This window comes from Hipposideros armiger, unplaced genomic scaffold (genome assembly GCF_001890085.2).
Source record: "Hipposideros armiger isolate ML-2016 unplaced genomic scaffold, ASM189008v1 scaffold_28, whole genome shotgun sequence".
In the NCBI taxonomy this organism is placed as follows: Eukaryota; Metazoa; Chordata; class Mammalia; order Chiroptera; family Hipposideridae; genus Hipposideros; species Hipposideros armiger.
The window spans coordinates 6,430,831-6,451,503 of record NW_017731378.1 but is presented as its reverse complement, the minus strand read 5'-3'; the positions used below and the strand labels follow the sequence as shown (position 1 = coordinate 6,451,503).

Here is a 20,673-nt window from a genome sequence, read left to right as displayed (position 1 = left end):
CATTTGGTCAACCCATAGCCCTGTGCAGTAGGCAGGGCAGGAATGAGCAACGCCGGATGACAGAGGAGGTCAGAGCACAGAGTTTGAGGGGGTCTCCCCTGGCCTCGAGGCTAATGGGCAGCACAGCCCAGCGCCCCAACTCACCGCAGGTGCCTGTTGGGCCGCATTGCCCGATGGCCACTGCTTCCGTAGATTATTGGCTCTATTTTTGACCTAGGATATGCTAATTATATTTTCATGTATTTCATATATATCATATGTTTTCACATATTCTGTATATTTTTGTTTTGGGTGATTTCATTTTTCTTGCATACGGAAGAGCCCTATAAATATGCTCAACTATGGGAAGAATAAAATGCTTAAAGCGGTGCAAAATGATGCTTCATTGGTCAAATTCTAAGATGTACATAGGTGCACGATGCGCAAAGGTGTCACATGTCCCAAATCTCGGGGTTTTCACTGCTTGTTTGCAGGGACAGCAGAGGCTTTGCTCACCACTGCACCTCCAGAACGTAGAACAATGCCTGGCACATAGTAGGCCGTCCATAACTATTTGTGGAATAAATAAATAACAAGTTCGTCAAATAACTGCCCAGTTACTTTTTCGGTAAGCTGGACTCTAGGAAGGGTTTGTTTTCTAAAGCTGGCAAATCCTGCCATTCACCATGTGAACGCAAAACCCCGTGACGAGCTACGGATATCCCTAATTCAAACTGCACTGAGGATGCCAGAAAATTACTAACAGGAGCCTCAAAATTCATCACATTAACTCGCATCCCCAGAAAATTCATTCCTGAGGATTTATTTCAATGCAATGTCTCCCTTGGGACCAGAAGCCTCTCCCCCACTCTAGGAAACAAGGATGGATATGGCAGTAATGAAGCTTAGGGCTTTTCATCTTCCCAAGTCATTAAAATGCAAATTGGGGGAGGAGAGAGCTACAGGCAGGCCTCCCTGGGCCTAGCCTGGCAGAGCAGCACTCACATCCGTCAGCAGTCCTCGCCTCCATGTGCACCAGGTCCGGCTCCTTATCCAGTCCGGCCACCGACCTGGGGAAGGAAGGGAGACAGAAGCTCAGTGACCACAGGATAACAAAGGGAAGCACACAGGCTGATTACTGGCCCGGAAAGTCATTTTCTCAAAAGGGACTGTCCTGCACCATGCAGATCCATAGAATATGGCCACTGGCCGGCCCCAGCTATATGGCTTCCTCTAGTAGTTGTCACCTGTAATGGTCACAACCCCATGAGTCCTGGAGTGGTGTCAGAGAGTTGGTGGCTGTCACAAAACATAAACGAGTACAGAGTCCACAGCAATGCTGGTCTAAATCTCCGTCCTTGCCCCTCCCCTCCATCATCTCACACCTTCTAAGAGGTTCTCTCTTCCCCATGGTCTTCCTTCCATCTTGCCACCCCTGATGACTTCCACCACTTCCTCCTCCTCTGTCCTCCCCGAGAGTGTGCCATTCCCTACCCAGTGCTGTCACCTGGGGAAGGTGCATTGCCTCAGTCCTGGCTGCTTGCTTCAAGGCACTTCTGCCCTCCTGACTTGATCCATCCACCCTTCCTTCCTTGTGCCTTGCAAACAATAAATGTTTGGTGACCAACATTCAAAATCTGTCTTGACTAAGACCAAATTCTCCTGATGATCGGAGTAGGGAACCGTAAATGTCTGTTGCCAAGAGCCAGAAGAAGAAGGCGGCTAAATGAGAATCTTTGCAAACGAATCCGCCTGGGCCACAGACCTTCCATGCATAAAGCCTAGTCAGCCGTCTCCTGCATGAGATATCCAGGTCAGAGTAAGACCCAGAAAATCAGCTTAAAAAGCCAACACAGACATTAAAAGATGCATGTACTAAAGAAATCCCATAATCCACCCTCTCCAGCAAGCCCTTACTCATAGTCTATTTACTCTTATTTTAAATATCATCCTAAGACTGGTTTTCTGGTCTTCCAGTTCTGAACAAGTAAGAAGCAGCCAGTCAGAAAAAACAAGTAGAATTTAAAATGGTGAAAATGGATAGCTGATGCCCAGATAGCAAGAGAAATAGAAAACATATGAGAAGCAGACCTAAGAACTCAAAACCCAATCTCCCACACCATAAATGTCTGCACTTCTCAATGGTCTTGAGGCCATGACTATATTGTAGCATCAGTATCTGATGTCCATACTGAGGGGCTAAAGTCATAGAAAACTGGAAACAAGGGGGCTAATGGTATCAGTGCACCCCATTTAAGAGACTGGGGTTACAAATGATGTATGTTAGGAAAAAGGAAAGAATTTTTGTTAAACTAAAGCAATTATGTTTTGAATGATTAAAGTTCAGTTACTTACAAAGTTCATTTATATAAAATATATCTTTCTCCAAAGAAGCTAAATAAATGAGGCCTTACTCTAATATCTTATTTTTTTCCCCAATGATTACAGATAAAATATCTTTTAGCTTTTCCTTACCTCATTTGATCCAAAGGGCAAACCTCTAAGGTAAGGACAGCAGATATCATGAGTTATATTTGACTGAATGGGAAACTGAGACACAGAGAAATTGATGTGTACCTAAGGTGACATAGGAACTAGGCCAGAACTAGAGAGATTTACTGACTTCTCAGCCAAGAGCTATTCCTGTCCTTCTTGGCTTTCTCCCTTTTGCTTGCAGTGTTGTTTGTATCCAACCATTTCCCTGCCTCCTTTTTTACTCTTGCCAGCTCTCACCTTTCCTTCAAAGCTCACTTGGCCTCACCCCTCCAGCAGCCCTTCCATCCCTCATCTCGCCCTTTAGCTGCTCCCATAGCATCCTCACCTTAGGGATTCTCAAACTTGGCTGCTCATGAGAGCCACTGGGGGTGCTCTGAAATAACCAAATTCTTGGGCTCCACCTCAGACTAATGAAGTCAAAACCTTTGTGAATAGGAACAAGGCATCAATAGTTTTTAAATCTCCTAAGGAGATTTCCATGCACAGCTAAATCTGAAAACCACTGCTTTGCATGACTCAATCATATCACTTACATAATTGCACTTGAGTGTACGTCCCTATTTTAAAGAAGTAGGATCCTTTGTATCTTTAAATCCTTGTCACCTATGTACCTAGTACATATCAGGTGCTACTGATGTGTTTACTGAATTAATAAACAGCCCAATCTACCCATGATAATGCCAAAATTTCAATGTGAAATTCAATTGAGGCCACACACAGAGGGATGAGGCACCAAAAGGGACTACATAGACATCTTTTCTGTTCCACATCCTCTTTGCTTCCTCACAAGCAAGTTGGTATTCTCAGGATCAGTGGCTTTTCAGTTATTATTTTTCTACCCTCTACCAAGGTCAATGGCAGGGTAGCATGGGCAGAATTGGAAGCATAATGACGAAGTCTAGCTGTGTTCATCAAGTGCTACCCTCTATAACGAAAGAAGAAAAATCCTTGCCTCTTAGGAGCTTAAAACAAGGTAAACACCACCAATACAACAAGTACTAAAACTGTTCCCTAATCCAGATTGCTCACTCCTTTCTATCTACATAACTTCTATCTATCGATGGACACCTAGGTTGCTTTCATATCTTGTCTATTGTAAACAATGCTGCAGTCAACACAGGGGTGCATGTATCTTTTCAAATTACTGTTTCAGTTTTCTTTGGATAAATACCCAGAAGTGGAATTGCTGGATTGTATGGTAGCTCTATTTTTAATTTTCTGAGGAAACTTCATACTGTTTTTCCATAGTGGCTATACCAATTTACAATCCCATCAACAGTTCCTTTGTCTCCATATCCTCACCAATACTTGCTGTTGATTTATTGATGATAGCCATTCTGACAGGTGTAAGGTGATATCTCCTTGTGGTTTTGATTTGCATTTCTCTGGTGATTAGTGATGTTGAGCATCTTTTATATGTCTATTAGCCATCTGTAGATCTTCTTAAAATTCTGTTCAGGTCCTCTGTCCATTTTTTAATTGAATTGTTTGTTTGTTCTTTGTTTTTTTGATGTTGAGTTGTATAAGTTCTTTATATATTTTGGATATTAATTCCTTATCAAATATATCATTTGCAAATATCTTCTCCCATTCAATAGGTTGTCTTCATTTTGTTGATGGTTTCCTTTGCTCTGCGAAAGCTTCTTGGTTTCATGTAGTCCCATTTGTTTATTTTTCCTTTTGTTGCCTTTGCCTGAGGCATCATATCCAAAATAATATTGCTAAGACCCATGTCAAAGAGTTTACTGCCTCTATTTTAACCTAGGAGTTTTATGGTTTCAGGTCTTACATTTAAGTCTTTAATCCATTTTGAGATTTTAGTATATGATGTAAGAAAGTGGTATAGTTTCATTTTTTTGCATGTTATCTGTCCAGTTTTCCCAATACCATTTATTGAAGAGACTGTCTTTATTTCATTGTAGATTCTTGCCTCCTCTGTAATAGATTAATTGTCCATGTACGTATGGGTTTATTTCTAGGCTCTCTATTCTGTTCCATTGATTTAGGTATCTGTTTTTGTGCCAATACCATATTGTTTTGATTACTATTGCTTTGTAGCACAGTTTGAAATCAGGGAGCATGATACCTCTGACATTGTTCTTCTCTCTCAAGATTGTTTGATTATTCAGGGACTTTCATGGTTCCCACTTTGAAGATGATTTATCCAAATAAGCCCATAGCATACCTTTGTTTATGAGGGTGTTTGCATATTTATTTGCTTAATCCATCAATTACAAGTAGACTAATTCTTATTAATGTACTACCCACCAGACAGCGAGTCTCCTAAGGATAGAGACTCTATCTTTTTCCAGTATTTACTACCACACATTACTCAAGATGAGGCACACCTACAGATTAAATCATAGGGATAAAAGATTTGTACTTCAAAGCTGCCCTGTCCTTGGGTCCACTGGGGGAGAGACTAAGCTGCTCAGCTGGCCAGAGGCTGAGTAAAAGAATCTGGGTGCCGAGGGGAAGGAAAATACTCTTGCTCTTGTCTCGTGACCAGAGGAATGCACTGTCCACTTTCTGTAGTACTGTCAGTAGTAGCACAGGGTTTCTCACCATCAGCACTGTTGACATGTGGGGCTGGATAATTCTTTGTGGTGGGGAATGCCCTAGGCAATGTAGGATATTAAGCAGCATCTTCGGTCTCAGATGCAGTAGTATCCTTGCAGTTCTGATAAACAAAACTGTCTTTAGACATTGCCAGCCATCCCCTTGGGGCAAAATCATCCCCATTTCAGAACCACTGCTCTACCTGGACACATTTAATTGATGTCTGGGCTCTGTGCCTCCCCTACTAACAAGGCAGCAAAACTTTGCAGTGATTTCAGTTTTTCACCTAGTCCTAACACTACTGTTGTTATTCTGGACCACACCATCTCACCAGGAAACTGATATTCATCAGGTAGAATCAATCAAGTCTTTAATATTAAGTTCCCACTTCTAAAAACCTAATATAAGGAAAGGGCACACAAATATAGCAAGCAAAAAAATACAAGATGCAGATATTTGGTAATTTTTTGGTGTGTGTGTGTGGGGGTAGAAGTTGTAAGGGATAAACTTGTGGAAATGTTTGAGAAAGTTCATATGGTAATAATGATAAATGCTAATGGATGTTGAGGCCATTCCCATGTCAATCACTGAGTTTCATTCACAAGCATTTTCTTAATCCTCAAAACCAGTCTTTAAGGAAGACACCATTCATCAAATTTTCATCCTTGGTAAAATGGGGAGATTAAGGGAGATTAAGTAATGATCAATCCTAAAGTCACGATAATAACAATCCATAGAATATTGTGTTTCAGGCAGTGTTTTAAATATAAATGCTGGGCTCATTAATCCTCACATCAATCCTATGAGTCAGGAATCATTCTTTTTCCATATTTTAAAACGGCACAATTAGGTGTCGAAAGCTTAAGCAACTTGCTAAAAGTCACACAGCTAGGAAGCAGCAAAATTAGGGCTCCCACCACGCAGATGGCTTTGTGTCACAAGCTGAACCTCTCCTGTAAGCTGCCTCTCCTGACTGGTGAGAGGAAGGATGGGGTTTGAATCCCATCTTTTCTCCCAGAGTCAGGGATCCTAACCATCATGCCCTATTGTCTCCTCTTCCCCCATCTGTAAGTCCTTTACAGCAGCACTGTAGGAAATGTAGGTGCATTCTGCATAGATGTTCAATATTTCTGAAAATTTTGGATCTGGGGTACATGACTGGGGAGCCACTCCTATTAGTGATAATAGGAGTGGGTGATACAAAAAGGAGGTTGGGCCAATGGCAGAGGAGCAATGAATGGAGATTTTTGCAGAAGCCTAAGAAAGATAAATACAGTTGAAAAACGAAAATTTGGGGTTTGGGTTTGACTGTTCTTTAGGTCTATGAGAGTGGAATGAACCAAGACATGTGTAAGACGAACCATGAAACTGCCGTGAGAATAGGGGAGGGGATGAGAGACATGTGTGCTTAGATATGCCAAGGCGGTAAATGATTGCCCCTGACACCTCTTCCATCTCAAGTATCCAAGTTTTGGTGTTTTTTTTTTCACATTTTTACATCCAAGTTACATTTCTAGGACCAAAGTGGGGCTAGGGCGGACCACAGGGCCAGCAGCAGTATCCTGCACAGAACCGGCCAACAGAGAGGTCAAGCTCCCTGTACTTAATGTGTGCAAGAAAGCAATGATGAATTTGTAAGCATCCCATTGAAACCAAATGGAAAGAAACTCTCAGAAAGTTTCCAGAAAGCACCAAATACTAAAAAGAAATTATATCAGTATGTATTATTTCTAATGCAAAATGAAAATCAGTCAATAGTGCCTTTAATTTGGTTATGTTGTATGTCTGGTTTTAATTGACTATAAAACAGAATAACAGAACAAAGTAGAGTTAAAATATCAAGAATAACTATAATTCTATGAAAGTCCTTATGAATATTTAAAAATTCCTCACTGGTGAATTTTCTTGTCATAAGATTTTGCAGAAGGCTAACATGACCGGAGGAAAGGAATCTTTTCCAGTGGGTCTTTCCATTCTTCCTCAAGAAAGGAAGCAGATCAGGCCCATTTCTACAAACTCATCACATTTTGAACATACTGGGGATGCCAAAAAAAATGTATACAAGTGGACACTTTGGTCAACGTTGCTCAAGCAGTAGTTCGCCATCATCAGAAGTGTCTGGACACTGAGGGTAACCACTTTGAGCACCTCTTGTAATTACAGGAGTCAAACATGACTTGTATTCATCTTTTGTTATCAGTATATATTGAGGGTTACAATTTTAATAGCTTTTTCCTTTCTTAAAATGTGTATACATTTTTTGGCATCCTCTGTGCATGCACATAATAATTTTTTAGTTTCCACACCTGTAAAATGGAAATATCATAATATTATATCTACTTCATGTTATGGGGATTAAATGAGCTAAGTAGTAAACACGTAGAATGGTGCCTGGCACAGAAAGCATTCTTTATATTTTATCTGTTTAGTTTTTCATTTGAAGAACATATAAAATCATCTGCTTTCCTGTCTGACTTCTTTCCTTCCTCATATTTCAGCTTTCCATTTGCTGAGTGCCTAATAATTATACCAATGTTCTAGGCACTGGATATGAAAAGTCCCGACTACTGAGGAGCTCTGTTCAGGCACATTCCTCTCTCTCCATATTGATAATACATAAAAAATCCTGGGAACAAATTCTTTTTTTTTTTTTTAGCTAAGCCGAGGCATCCTTGCAGCAGCTCAGCTCAAGCTGGGAATCAATCCAGCGACCCTGTTGCTCAGAGCTCGCACTTTTGAGTGAGCTTTTAATCAACTGAGCCACTCGGCCGGCCCTGGGAACCAACTCTTGATAAGGGCTCCTATAATGCCCTGTTCTCCTCTTCAGTGTAGGAATCATTATACTGGATTGCAATTGCCTATTTTTACCTATGGCATATAATGTCATGGGTCTTTATATCAGAATGTCCATCATAGTGCTTGGAACATGGTAGATCATCAGTAAATAGTTGTTGAATGACTAGTTAGAACACTTTCATCCAGTCAGACAATCTTCATGAAGCCCTGTGTAAGCTCTGAGCTCATCCTTGGGTCTCAAAGACAAACCTTTCTTATGTCTAGAAGAGATCTCATTGTCCTACCTGTGTGTCAGATAGCATCTACCATGTGGATTGCTCATCTGGTGCAGAAAAGGGAAGAAAATAATTTTATAACAACTGACAAGACCAACATCAGCACTCCAAGATCGTGTGGAACTCTGAGAGGAAGGGTAGTGATTATTCCCTAACATTGAGAGCCCTTCTGAGACCTGAGCACAGACCAAGGACACAGGGCACAGCAGGAAGTAAGGAGCCAGACAAACCTCCAGGGAAAATACCAGAAATCGGCTCCCAGAGCCATAGACTCACAGATATTACCAAGGGAAGTACCTGAAAAAGGTCCAGTGGCCTTCAAGCTTACTTTCATCAACTGAACTTTCTGTTCAAAACAGTCTCCAAGTCCCAACATATGAAATAAGTCAAACAGGAACTGATCGGGAACGTTAATGGCTCACCCAGACACAACCCGAGGAGCTGGATGCAGCAAACTTTGGAAGGCCTGATCTCACCCAACCCTTCATTTCATAGAAATGAAAATTGAGCCTCACAAAACTATCCAAAAGCACAGAGCTAATTTGTGTTGTGTGGCCCTAGAGTCCCATCTGGAACCTCAGCCCAGCCTCTTCATGACATACTTGGCTGCCAAGAGGGAGAGGTAGGGCTAAACTCCTGTGTGTTTTTCTCTCCTTGTGGATGTGAATACCAGAGCAGAAACTTCCCCAGGAAAAAGAAAACTGGGCCTTGGGGTAAGCACGAGGCAGTATTGAGGGTAACAGGCTGATAAGGCCTAAGTACAAATGCTTTACCAACTGATTAACTAGACACTTAAATTACAAAATAATCTTGTCTCAATACAGTAATACCTTGGTTTTCGAGCTTTGTTTGTTCCAGAAACAAACTACTCATATTGCAAGACCTCGTTTGTTTACCAAGTTAAAATGTATCAGAAATGTTTGCTCGTCTTGTGGAACACTCGCAAACCAAGTTACTCGCAATCCAAAGTTTTAGTGTATAGTTCTCTAATTCACATACGCTCCCCCTTTATGTCTTTGCTGAAATATGTGCAACAAATATTTACTGAGCACCTAATGTACCAACATTTTTACTATCAATTTAATGATATTGCACTTAATCCTTAAATAAACTTTTGAGATAAGTGGTACAATTCTTTTTTTTTTCAGATGAGGCAATGGAAATTTTAAGATGTCAAATCGCCTAACCATTGGTACAGAGTAAGAAAGAGATGGAACCTGGATGCAAACATAATCTGTCTTACTCCACCTTCAGTTACTTGTATACCTGAAATGTTTCTCCTTTTGAGTTGTGCTATTCTTATAGACAGGCTCTAGATATGATTTAATTATGTTTTCCACTAGTGCCTAGCACTGTGCCTTGCCCTGAAATTTATTAAATATCTGCTAAGTACATGAATAAATACACAAGTGAGAACAATAATAACCTCAGCAGTATGTTTGAGATAAATGTTGACAACAGCTCCAAAATATGGTAAAACAGATTTCATTCCTTTAATTAATCTCTAGGCAATTAAGTGAATAAAGTCTTCATTTTATGTTATTATGCTGCTATTTTCACCATTTATCCTCAAAGCCATATTGGATCTGTCAAACACACAGTCATCTGTAATTTGCTTGACAAATGTGATCATTCTATAAAAATGCTAAGGCAGCAAAAACTCAGGATCTCATCCAGTTCAAATGAACATGGTTCCTCCAGTGGGCACTCTGGGAGCTTTCTTCCCAAATCACAAACAATCCCCACCTCTGTCAACTGCTGGCTCTCCTAAATCCACAGATTTCTAGCCGCAGACCCCTAGGCCCGTGTCAGTCTATATGGCCCTGTCCCTTGTCTATAGCGGATTAGACCAGGACTAGAACCCCAACCCAATCTGTGTCAAAGATATTTGTTTAGGGCTGGTTTGAGAAGCTGTAGCATGAGACTTGGAGTAACTTGTCTTAGACACTTTTAACTGCCAAAGAGAAGAAAGAAGCAGAGATAAGAGACAGAAAGGAGTCCTTTGAGGTCTAACCACATTTCTTCTCGTGAATCCTAATTATTCTCTCTCTCTCTAACTAAGCTAGCTCAAGTGATTTACTGTTTTTTGCAACCAGAGAGTTGTTACCAATACCCTCCCCACAAAAGTTGCTCAGTATATGCAGAGCCTTCTCATGACTCCTGGATCAGCTACTGTCCCATCAAGCACTCTGGTTCTCCCAGCAAATTAAAAGGGCCATTGACTATTAGATCAGTGTCACTCAAACTATGGGCTGTGGTCCATTAGTGGGTTATGAAATATACTTATTGATTCAGCCCCCTTTTTAATAAAATGGAATGCAATAGAATAGCAAATATCAGAGACCATCTCATATGGAAGACTATTTTTCATGTAACTTTTTTTAAGATATATAAAAAGACATAGCTTTATACAGGGTCATAAGTATACCATTTCCTACCAGGGAAACAATATTAACAAAAAAAAAAAAAAAGAAAGAAAGAAAGAAAGAAACTATATGGTCTAATTTAATATCATACCTTTCTAAGTTCTAGATGGTGGAACCAAATCCAGCAATCAGATGAAATATTTTCAGGACCAGGCATACATAGCAAGTGGTCACTCTCAACAGACAAGGAGATTCATCTCAACTAGAGAATCTCAGTGAACCAGAGCCAACACCATGCTACATGCCAGCAGTAGTAATTTAAAGCTGACCACTGGTGTTTCATGATTGTGTTAATATGGTGACAATACATGAAGTGTTACCTAAATACACTGAATAACGGCTCTACTAGGAATATGACCAATAATTCCTTGACGAGCACTTACTGAATGCTCACGATGTGTGAGTACTTGGTCCTGTGGCCCACCAGTGTGGCCTGTGGCTCCCAAAGCAAGAATTTCCCAAGAGCTTCCAGTGCATATCATTGGAGGCTGGTGATGAGATTAGGATCAGGGGGCCAGAGATAGTGGGGGAGTTGGTGAAGTGGGGCAGGGCTTAATTTGAGAGAAACAGGTTCATAAAGGTATAGAGACCTATCTCCTAAGGGTGTCGTATTCCAGTTAAACAAAAACAAGTAGAAGTGAACAAAATCATCATTACCCCACATTTCCCAAGCTGGAGCTTGGGATGACACAGTTAGTGCTTGTTGGGGATCAACTGGTCACATTGGGTATTATTTTTAACTCATAATGTGTTTTTAGGACAATTTGTCTCCTCTATAGTCCAGTGGTAAAGAGAGGAGCTTTGGAGGTATATAACCTAGACCCCAATCCTGGCTTTACACCCATAGCTGTGTGACCTTGGAGAAGTTAGTTAACCTCTCTAAACCTCCAATTCTCCATAATCGCAACTTCATCATTGGTCCTGGTGTGGATGAAATGAAATGATACGTGCACACATTTAGCAAATGTGCACACTAGGTTGTAGGCATCTTATGGAGCATATCCAGGTGGGCACACACATACACACGCACATACATAGATGCACACACATGGACACACATGCACATCCATGTCATCACCTACTGATTATGTAGAAAGTGTCTATGGAACACTTGCATTGGAAAGTAGTAGAAAGAGAGCTGAACTGAACTGAGGACAAAGACATCAATTCTGGTCAAAGTCTATTCACTGACCAGCACTTTGGCTTTGAATGTGATAGTTGACCCCTCTGGGAAGTTTCTTCCTCTGCAAATGGAAGGGGTAGAGGGTTCCCAGCGATCCTCTCTGTCTCTGGCCTGTGGTGTCGGGTAGCCCCCCAGCTGAGGAGGATGGGACGTGTAAGCTTTTGCTCCATTCGGATCTTACACCCCAATCATCAGGTTCCTCCCTGCTCCATTCTCTGAGGGAGGAACTACACTAATCAATAGAATTCACCAAAAGGCAGAGGACCCTCCTGCTGGTGCGGTCCCCAAGGTGTCACTCACCCCCAGCAGGGCCCACACCCAGCTAGAGAGGGCTTCTCTGAACATGCCACGCTGTCAGAACCTGCCTATACCTGCACCTCCTTGGGGACTGGACGAGCAAGCAGGTCATGGCCAGGTGAGGGCGCTGCTGAGCATTAACTGCCACGCTGACAGTTTACACAGTACTTTCATCTCACTGTCTAATTTTATTGCCTTAACCTTGGGAGGCATGTATCATTGTTCCCATTCCACAGATGCTCAAACTATGGAAGCAGAGGTTACTTAAGACCATCAAGCAGAGCAGAGGCTCCCACCAGGCTCTGCTGACCCTGAGCCCCGAGCCCTCATGCTGTGGGCTTTCCACAGCTACCTCTCGGATGAGCCAGGAGGCCACAGTGTAATTAGATGCGAGATTATGTGGTACCGACTGGAAGTGCTGGAGGAATTCAGAAAGTTAATTTTAAAAAGGCAAAGGGCATTAAGGAGAAGGCTTGAGAGGATATTTTGTGGAAGTTCGAAAGAAGGAAGAGAAAGGGACCAGGTGTATTTATAGACTAATAAAGTGCAGAAGGGGAAAAAATGTGCTGCCTCTGGCAATTCTCATCAAGTGAATAGATATTGCCAATTACTGTGGTAACATTTTTAATTGCATCTTAGCCCTGAAGAGAATAAAAACAGAATTTCCTAGCCTTTGCCTCAGGACTGGTAGGGGCAGACATTCTGGTATATTATACCAGTGTGGGCAGAGCTGCCCAGAGTACACAGGCAGCCCATGTCATGAGAAAGCCTTACTCACAGCTGTCCCAGACCTATCGGGGGTTGAAAAGAGCAGTTAGAAAAAGGGCATCGGCTTTGTGAGTTCATGTGTATAAATGGGTGTGGAAGACAATAAGCAAGTGTGTGAGGGAGTGGGTTATAATCACAGGGGACCCCAATGAAGAACATGTCCCCCAAGGACAATGTATTTGTGTGCTTTCTTATGACAGGTTGGTCCCTGTGACACAATGCTTTATGTGTGTCACCTTATTTAATACTCATAATAATTCATATGATTATTTGAATAATGCCTGACCCCCCCTCTAGATCAGAAGGTGCTTGCCCCTTCCTCTAGATTGAAAGGTTCTAGAAGGAAGGGGCCTTGCCTGCTTTGCCCACCAGGGTAACTCCACTTTCTAACACAAAGCTGGCGCCAATCATACTGTTGAACAAATAATTCAAAACTCCCATAAGGGATGTGCAGTTTATGTCTGCATTTTACTAAAAAAAAAAAGACTGTAGGCTCAGAGGGGATACGTGGCTTGTCTAAGCCACTAAACTTAATCAATGGCAGCTCTTGGATTCAAACCAGGTCTGATGGACTCAGCTTGGAGCACATCCTGTGATACACTATGGAGAAAGGTGGAGGAAGGCAAGAAAACAGCCAGCACATGTTCATTAGCTCCTCTGTGCCAGGCACCTTAGTCCTTTACACCACTTCTCTCTAAGAAGTAACCTGTGAAGCATGCATTGCCCACAAGTTGGAAATGCAGAAATGAAGGTCCTGAGAATTTAAGTGACTTGCCCATGATTTCTCAGTTTGCAAAGAAGAAAATAGGGAGAATTCAAATGATTCCATAACTTAACCTCAACAGAGCTTCCCTTTACTTCATGGTCCCCAGAGAGTTATATCACACAGATCAAATTACAGCCAGAAAACACAAGGCACTGAGGGGGAGAAAATAAAAATGTATGGATTCCTGTTCCTTTAAACAAATCCTTTAGGGACAACTTGGAGACAAATCATGATATAGATAATGCTTTTCTGGTGACCCCATCCCTGTCCCTGACCCCATCTCCCCTTTCAATACTTCTCTCTCTGATTTCTACATCCAGTGGGCTCACACTTCCCATCCTCATGCCTCTGCCTCCTGGATAATATTCTGGGATCTAAAATCAACCACCAGCAGCCCATACATATGCCCAGGCCCTCAGCCAACAGCAGCCAAGGGAAGATAATTGAATAAATAAAAGAACTCCTTTAGTAACAAGCAAGGACATCTTGGGAGGGGCCCCGGGGCAAATCAGTGTTAACCAGGTATAAAGCAGGTCCTCAAAAAAGTCATGTTGTTCAGTGTTGTTTTGTCATAATGTTGATTAGATGTCATAGGAACTTTGCTCTTGTTTATATCAATTAGCCTATAGTAAAATCGGTTTTGTTATATGCCATTTCTCTAAAAGTCACAGAACCTATCGACAATGTTAAGTGAAGGACTTACTACACTCACTATGTGTGAACCAGTCACTGATCACCTCCTGGCCAACATCATTCTCTAAGCAGGAAATGCATGAATGAAATACCCACATTGCCTAGGCCTGGAAGGGATCGCAGTCTAGGTCCACAAAGACATGCAAACACCCCCAAGGTCTCTGTACTCAGGATACCCAGGACCAGCACAGACAGCTCAGGGCACAATCCCAAAGCTTCCCAATTTAGAAAACTAAACCTGACTGCTATGAAAACTACCTATCTTCAATTCAAAGCCAGCACTGGTCCCTTCCCACCTTTCCCTCCTTCTCACTTCAACCTTGTTCAGTACATTTTACTAAGAGGCAGCAACAGTCTAATGGGGTAAAACATGCACTTTGCAACTCAGAGAGACCTCAGTGCAAATCCCAGCCCCACGGCCCACCGGCTAATTGACCTTCACATGCATCTGACCTCTCTGAGCTTCAGAATCTTCATCTCTGAAAAGGAAATAAGAACATGCATACCTCAAACAGTTGTTGTGAAAATTAAACTTACCTCAAGGGGTTATTGCAAGAATGAAACTAGACAATAGTATGACACGCCTAGTATAGGCTTAAGAATACTCAACACATGCTAGCCATTAGTGTTTCTGGTCTTCCCAATGGATGGTCAGCCTCTGACTCTCCACTACTGTCATGAGCCCCATCCCCAATTTTACCTCCTGGCAAAGAGGAGAAACAGACAAAAAGGACAGATCCTAGTTATAGGTAGAGATATTTAATCCGCCCTCAGAAAATGATTCTTCCATAGCCTCAGCGCATGAAAAATCCTAGGCTCTGGAAAACTGAGTCCAAGATGAGCATACACAACCTGACACAGGGCAGCAGCATCCTCTGAGGTGTTGCTCACACCTGCATCCATCCTCCAAGAGAAGTGCTGCTCAGGGAAGAGCAAGAAGTGACACCCTCTGGGACAATTACAATTAGGCTGAACCAGACACTCTGGAATCCTCTCCCGGGAGTCTTTCTGCCTAGTCCAGGGCTGGGGCAACATCACTTAATGGGCCCTTTTTCATCTTTAATTTCTCTGATTCCGAAAGTTTACTAGATCAATTGCTAAGAAGGCTAATGTGAGGCAATGAGGCAGCAAGTTGCTGTGGGCCCAGAGTCAGCTAATTCCTCTGCTTCTAACTAGAGCCCACAGAGACCCACTTATATTAATACAAAGCCTGAGGACTCGCCTCACACAATCGCCCCTCCCACCTGAACACCCCTCTAAATATAGATTTAGAATTGCAACCCAGAGAGAATTGCATTTCAACCTCCAGCCAGTCAGTACTTCCCAGAAACCTCAGAAGGATCTTGCTTAATCCAGTTATGCTTCTGCTCAGGGTAGGGCTCATGGGTTCAGAGCCTGCTCCTCTGTCTTCACACCAAGGGTCACAGGGACCTTGCATCTTCAAAGATTATCTAAAGCAATGCACCTTCATACTCAAGTCAACGTGCTCTCAAACTGCATGGGTTTACACCCCATTTCTACCTTTTTCTAAGCTTTGGTTTCCTCATCTCTAGATGGGAGTCACAACAGAGTCAGTGGGCATATAGCTAAATGATGCCAGGGATGTACTTAGCAAGGCACCTGCACTGAGGAAATGTTGGCTGTCACTCACTGTCCATTATGCTGGGGCCAGCACACTGTGCTCATTCAAAAGATTAAGTCCAAATGGACCGACACAATGAAGCTCTAGTGCTTGACGGGAAAAACAAGGCTACACTCAGGTTTCATTTTAGCCAGTGCCCTAGTAGCTGCTGCATTCCCTGAAAGAAGTCGCAGCCTTTTCATTTCTTTTATTTTCCCTATCTCCTTTATTCCTGTAGTAAGTTAGACCCTCCCCACGGGAAGCCACATATCGGAACAATGCTGCCTGATGACAGTTTTACCAAATGATGTCTGGAACCAGCACAGAAGGAGAAAAAGTTGCCGCCCATCCAGGAGACTTACATCCTCCAAATGGAAACGCAACCCAGGAGGGGAACAGCTGGTACCTCCAGGACCTTTCAATTTCCCTAACAGGACATTGCTTCTCTTCCCCCATCATTTTCTGCATATTTTCCTTAATGATGGCAGAATTTTAACAACTTTTTCTGCACAACTGGCTCTGAGGGATTCTAGAAAGTCTGGGAAGGAAGTTTCAATTTGTTCACTTGCTGAGAATGAATTCTGCCTCATATAGCTCCTGACAAATTGCCATTTTTCAAGGGTTTGTTAATTTCCAATGAGCAAATGGCACATCAGATATCTTGTTTATTCAGCAGATGCTCCTGAGCTAAACAAATGGTTCTTGTTTAACAAACATGGAAACATCTTGTCAGCTTTATGGAGATCATCCTACTTAACTATCAAGGGAGGGTCTTGTGGTTTGTGGAGAAAATCTGAGCTGTCTGCCTCCAGGGTAGGGTTCTCAAAAGGGCTGGGGACAGTGGTTCCATTGAAACAGATGATACGAAGCTCCTTCATCACAGGCTGGAAAGTGGCTCTTAGACAAAGGACATTGGATTTCTTCTTTTCTCTGAAGATATCAGGTATTACTGATTCAGGTCTATTTGATCCAGAAACCTCCCTTGGTGCTGAACTTGAAAATATCCTTGAAGGAGACACCAATCTGACCCAGAGGTGGTATAAAATCATGGTTAACGCAGCTTTGGAGTAACCCTCAGTTGGATGCCGGCTCTCTCCCTTACTACTTAAGTTGTGTGAACTTGGACTACTTACTTCATCACTCTCAACCTCAGTTCCCTCATCTGTGGAATAGGCCTAACAATGGCAGGAAAGGCAAAGCTGCTGACAATAGTGATACATGGTCATCCTGTCCATCCTAATAACATTTCAAGAAATTTTTAAACGGAACTGAAACCAGAAGTGAGTCTAAGGCATAGAGAGAAGGTTGGGAAGAGTCCAATTCCTAGGTCCTCCACTGTTTGGAAGGAATAATGTGGCATGTTTGATAATGTGATGGCTCAATGACTCCAGTCAGAAATGAAATTTAAACAGAGTGGAGTCCTTCCAAGCCTCCAAACTCCAGCCTGCTATCATAATTACATTCAGCCAGTGAGCTAAGGATCTAGCTAGACTAGGAGGCAGGGTAGGATGGAGGAGCGGGGGTGGGAAAGAAAAGGAATGAGGCCAGCTTACCAGGAGCGCACAAAGACACATGGAGAGAGAGGATGGCCGACCTCTGTCAAGTCCGAATGTGAAAGGATAAATCCATCTGCCGATGGGTGCATTGCAGTACAACATATTAATTATGAGAGGAATGGCATTTCAAAGCCTCCCTGCTGGAAAGTGTCATAGAGAATTACCTTGGGACAATATCTAACTCACTGAAAATTAATTTACTCCACAGTCTAGATGCTTTGGAGAAATGCAAAGTGAGGTTGACCCCAGCCGAGCATGGCATTACCATGTAGTGTCTGATAGAGTTGCAGATATTAACCAATCTGAATGCATGGAAGGGCTGAGGAACCCCCAGGCATGGTTAATTATCTGACAGAATCTCCGCAGTAACTCTGTGAAGTTGACATCCTGATTATCATCACCGCTAAGCTCAGGAAGAAACTGAGGCTTAGAAAATGCGCCACAAACATTAGAGCTTCTAATGGAGGAGCCAAGATGCCTGTTTCAGGAAACATGCTTAACAACTCTAAAAGTGTGTGAGTGTCCAGGCAGTTGCAAAAGTAAAATAACCTTTCAGCAAAACTTCAAAAGATATCAAGTATTTTGCCCGGAACTACACACCCTGCCATTATCGTCCTGGCAAAGGGGATGCATGACTGAAGACGTGCAGATAAACAATCTCATGGCCCATATGCAGCAGTGATGGTCTAGGGCAGGGGTGGGCAAACTGCGGCTCGCGAGCCACATGCGGCTCTTTGGGTACGTTCCATCTCAGAAGTTTGCTGACCCCTGGAAGAGCCAATCCTGACCCTCACAACAATTTAAAAATTATTCGAGAACCATAAATGTATTTTTATATAACCACCATTATGTGAATAATAGCCTTTAAAAATGTTATGAATGAAACTATAGTAGTTTAATTTTCATTTTTGATTTTACTTCAGAGCCACATGTACATATCCAAAGAGCCACACTGGCTCACAAGCCGCAGTTTGCTGACCCCTGGCAGCTCTTCCATCTCAAAAGTTTGCCGACCCTTGGTCTAGGGTGTGAGTGGGGAGATGAGATCAGTAGATGATGGTGAGTTTGGAAAAATGTTTCAGGTATGTGGTGTGAGAAGGCACTCCACACCATGCTCAAGGGTTTGGAATTTAATCTCTAATTTAGTTTTTCTCAATCTTGATTCCCTGAAAAATCTATGGCGGATGCTGGCCACATAAGACACAATCAGGCAGGCATACCATGATTCTCAGAAAAATCTCCAATAATCTTCAGTGAAATCCTGCACAGCGATGATTTGCATTCACTACATCTCTTTACGGCCCGTCCAGAAAGGCAGCTTACCATGGCAGTAAAAGAGACTGGGGACACATTAGCCATCATTCAATTGATTTCTGTTCATTTAGGAATGTATGTAAGAATGACATAATTTTACTGACAACCTTGAATTGCCTCAAATTTAGCAAAAAAAAAAAAAATGGAGGAGAGATAACTCATCAACATCAGTTCCTTGCTATATTGGCCAAGAAAATGTTGTGACACACCTCACAAGTAATCATGACTCACCAGTGTGTCATTACGCTTATTTAAACTTCTTTTATAGTTCTCTCTCAACTTCAACAGCAGTTTGTAACCAAAGGATAATATCATTTAGTCTGCATTTTAGACAAATTCCGAGACAATATAAAGGATTGACTCAAGTGATGGCAAAATTGAATGCAGAGAGGAAATTGGTCCAGGCAAAAGGTGACAAGAATCCAGTTTCAGGAAGAACCATTAGGAACAAAAAGGTGTAGTTGGGAAAGAGGCCTTGCTGGTGTCATCAACTTGGCACGGGGATCAAGTGGGTGGGGATGAAGGGAGGGAGTCCAGGGTGATTTGAGATCTCTGGGTCAGGCAAGTAGACGGATGGCAATATTCTTAACTGATAAAACCTAAGCAATCAGGAGGAATATTTTAAGCAAGTTGGGGGAAGGAGGTGATGCAGCTTTTGTGTACTGGGGAATGGCAATGTGTTCTGTTATGGATAGTTTGGGCTTCGAGGTACATGAGAACGATCACAGCAGAGCCATCCAGCAGCATCTGAGCGATATTGGGGAAGAGGTGTCTAGTGGATCATGGGGAGTGCACGTCTGTAATTCCAGAGAGAGCAGAGTGGGGGAAGGATTTGGTGGTCTGTATAGGAGCTAGCAGTAGTGATGATAGTGGGTATGCTTTTCTGGAAAAATGGATTTCTTTTTTAAAGCAAACAAGACAATGATGAGAACAGCCTGGAAACATTGACATCTATGGGTTTCCCAAATCAGAAGGAGTCAATGAAGGATTCAGCACAGCAATGATCAGGGAGACAGAAAGGAAAACAGAAGAAAATCACGGTGGTCAAATAAGGACGAAGACCCTGGGAAGAAGTGGACAACAGTGAGAACATTTACTGAAGTCAGGTGGAATGAACCAAAAAGAGAGCACGAGATTTGGCACCAGGAGGTGCTTGATGATCACCATCCAGGGAGTAGTGGTGCAGAAGCCAGACTGAGTGGGTTTGAAGGTGGTCTGCAGGTGAGAAAGTATATTCATTATAAATAATTTCATACAACTTGGCAATGAACAATGGGAGACAAAGAGGAAAATACCTGAGTGGAAAAAAGGACAGGTTTGTTTTCTTTTTTCCTTTCTTTTTCAGGGTGGAAGAGAATTAATGATGTTTTTTAAATGGAAGGGAATAGTTTGAAGACATTGTACCTAGAGAGTAAGTGATGAAACAAAGCTCCTGAAAGATGGGAGGAGACAAGATTTTTAAATGCAAATGGAGATTTAAGTTCATTAAGAAGGTACATCTAGTCTTCCAAAACAGCAGAGAAATACAGGGAAAGAGAGAAAAATTTGGGAGGGGAGGGGCAAGGAATAGTAAGGTACATTTACATGTTGTAGTATGTGTGTGTGTATATATATATATATATATATATATATATATATATATATATATATATATATATTTGGAGAGACAGAAGGCTCAGTGATTGCTGCAAGGAAGGGAGAAGGGAGCTAAGGTGAGTGGTAGAGGTTTGAATCAGCCCACATAAGGACCACAAGGAGAGCCAGTTACGGAAATACGCTATGTGGCAGACAAGGATACCATCCTGTGAGGTCTCTAGATATAATGATCCAATGTGATGTGGCAAATTCACAACCCCACACCAGCTCTGCTTCTGACAAGGAAAAAAACAGCCTTTTGTGGCCAATGAGGTGGCAGTCACAGCCTGTTCCTAACTTATCTCCAGC

At 42.2% G+C, this 20,673-nt stretch overlaps 1 protein-coding gene across 1 annotated transcript in view; it reads right to left on the bottom strand.

The window, feature by feature from the left end:
* Positions 1-984: 984 nt before the first annotated feature.
* The window catches only part of SORCS3 (sortilin related VPS10 domain containing receptor 3), a gene marked incomplete at its 3' end in the record, with an annotated part of 397,797 nt that continues 378,108 nt past the window's right edge, over positions 985-20,673 (bottom strand). The window contains exon 6 of the mRNA XM_019636290.1: positions 985-1,049. Within this exon, the coding sequence (XP_019491835.1) occupies positions 985-1,049 (65 nt within the window). The remainder of the gene's footprint in view (positions 1,050-20,673) is intronic.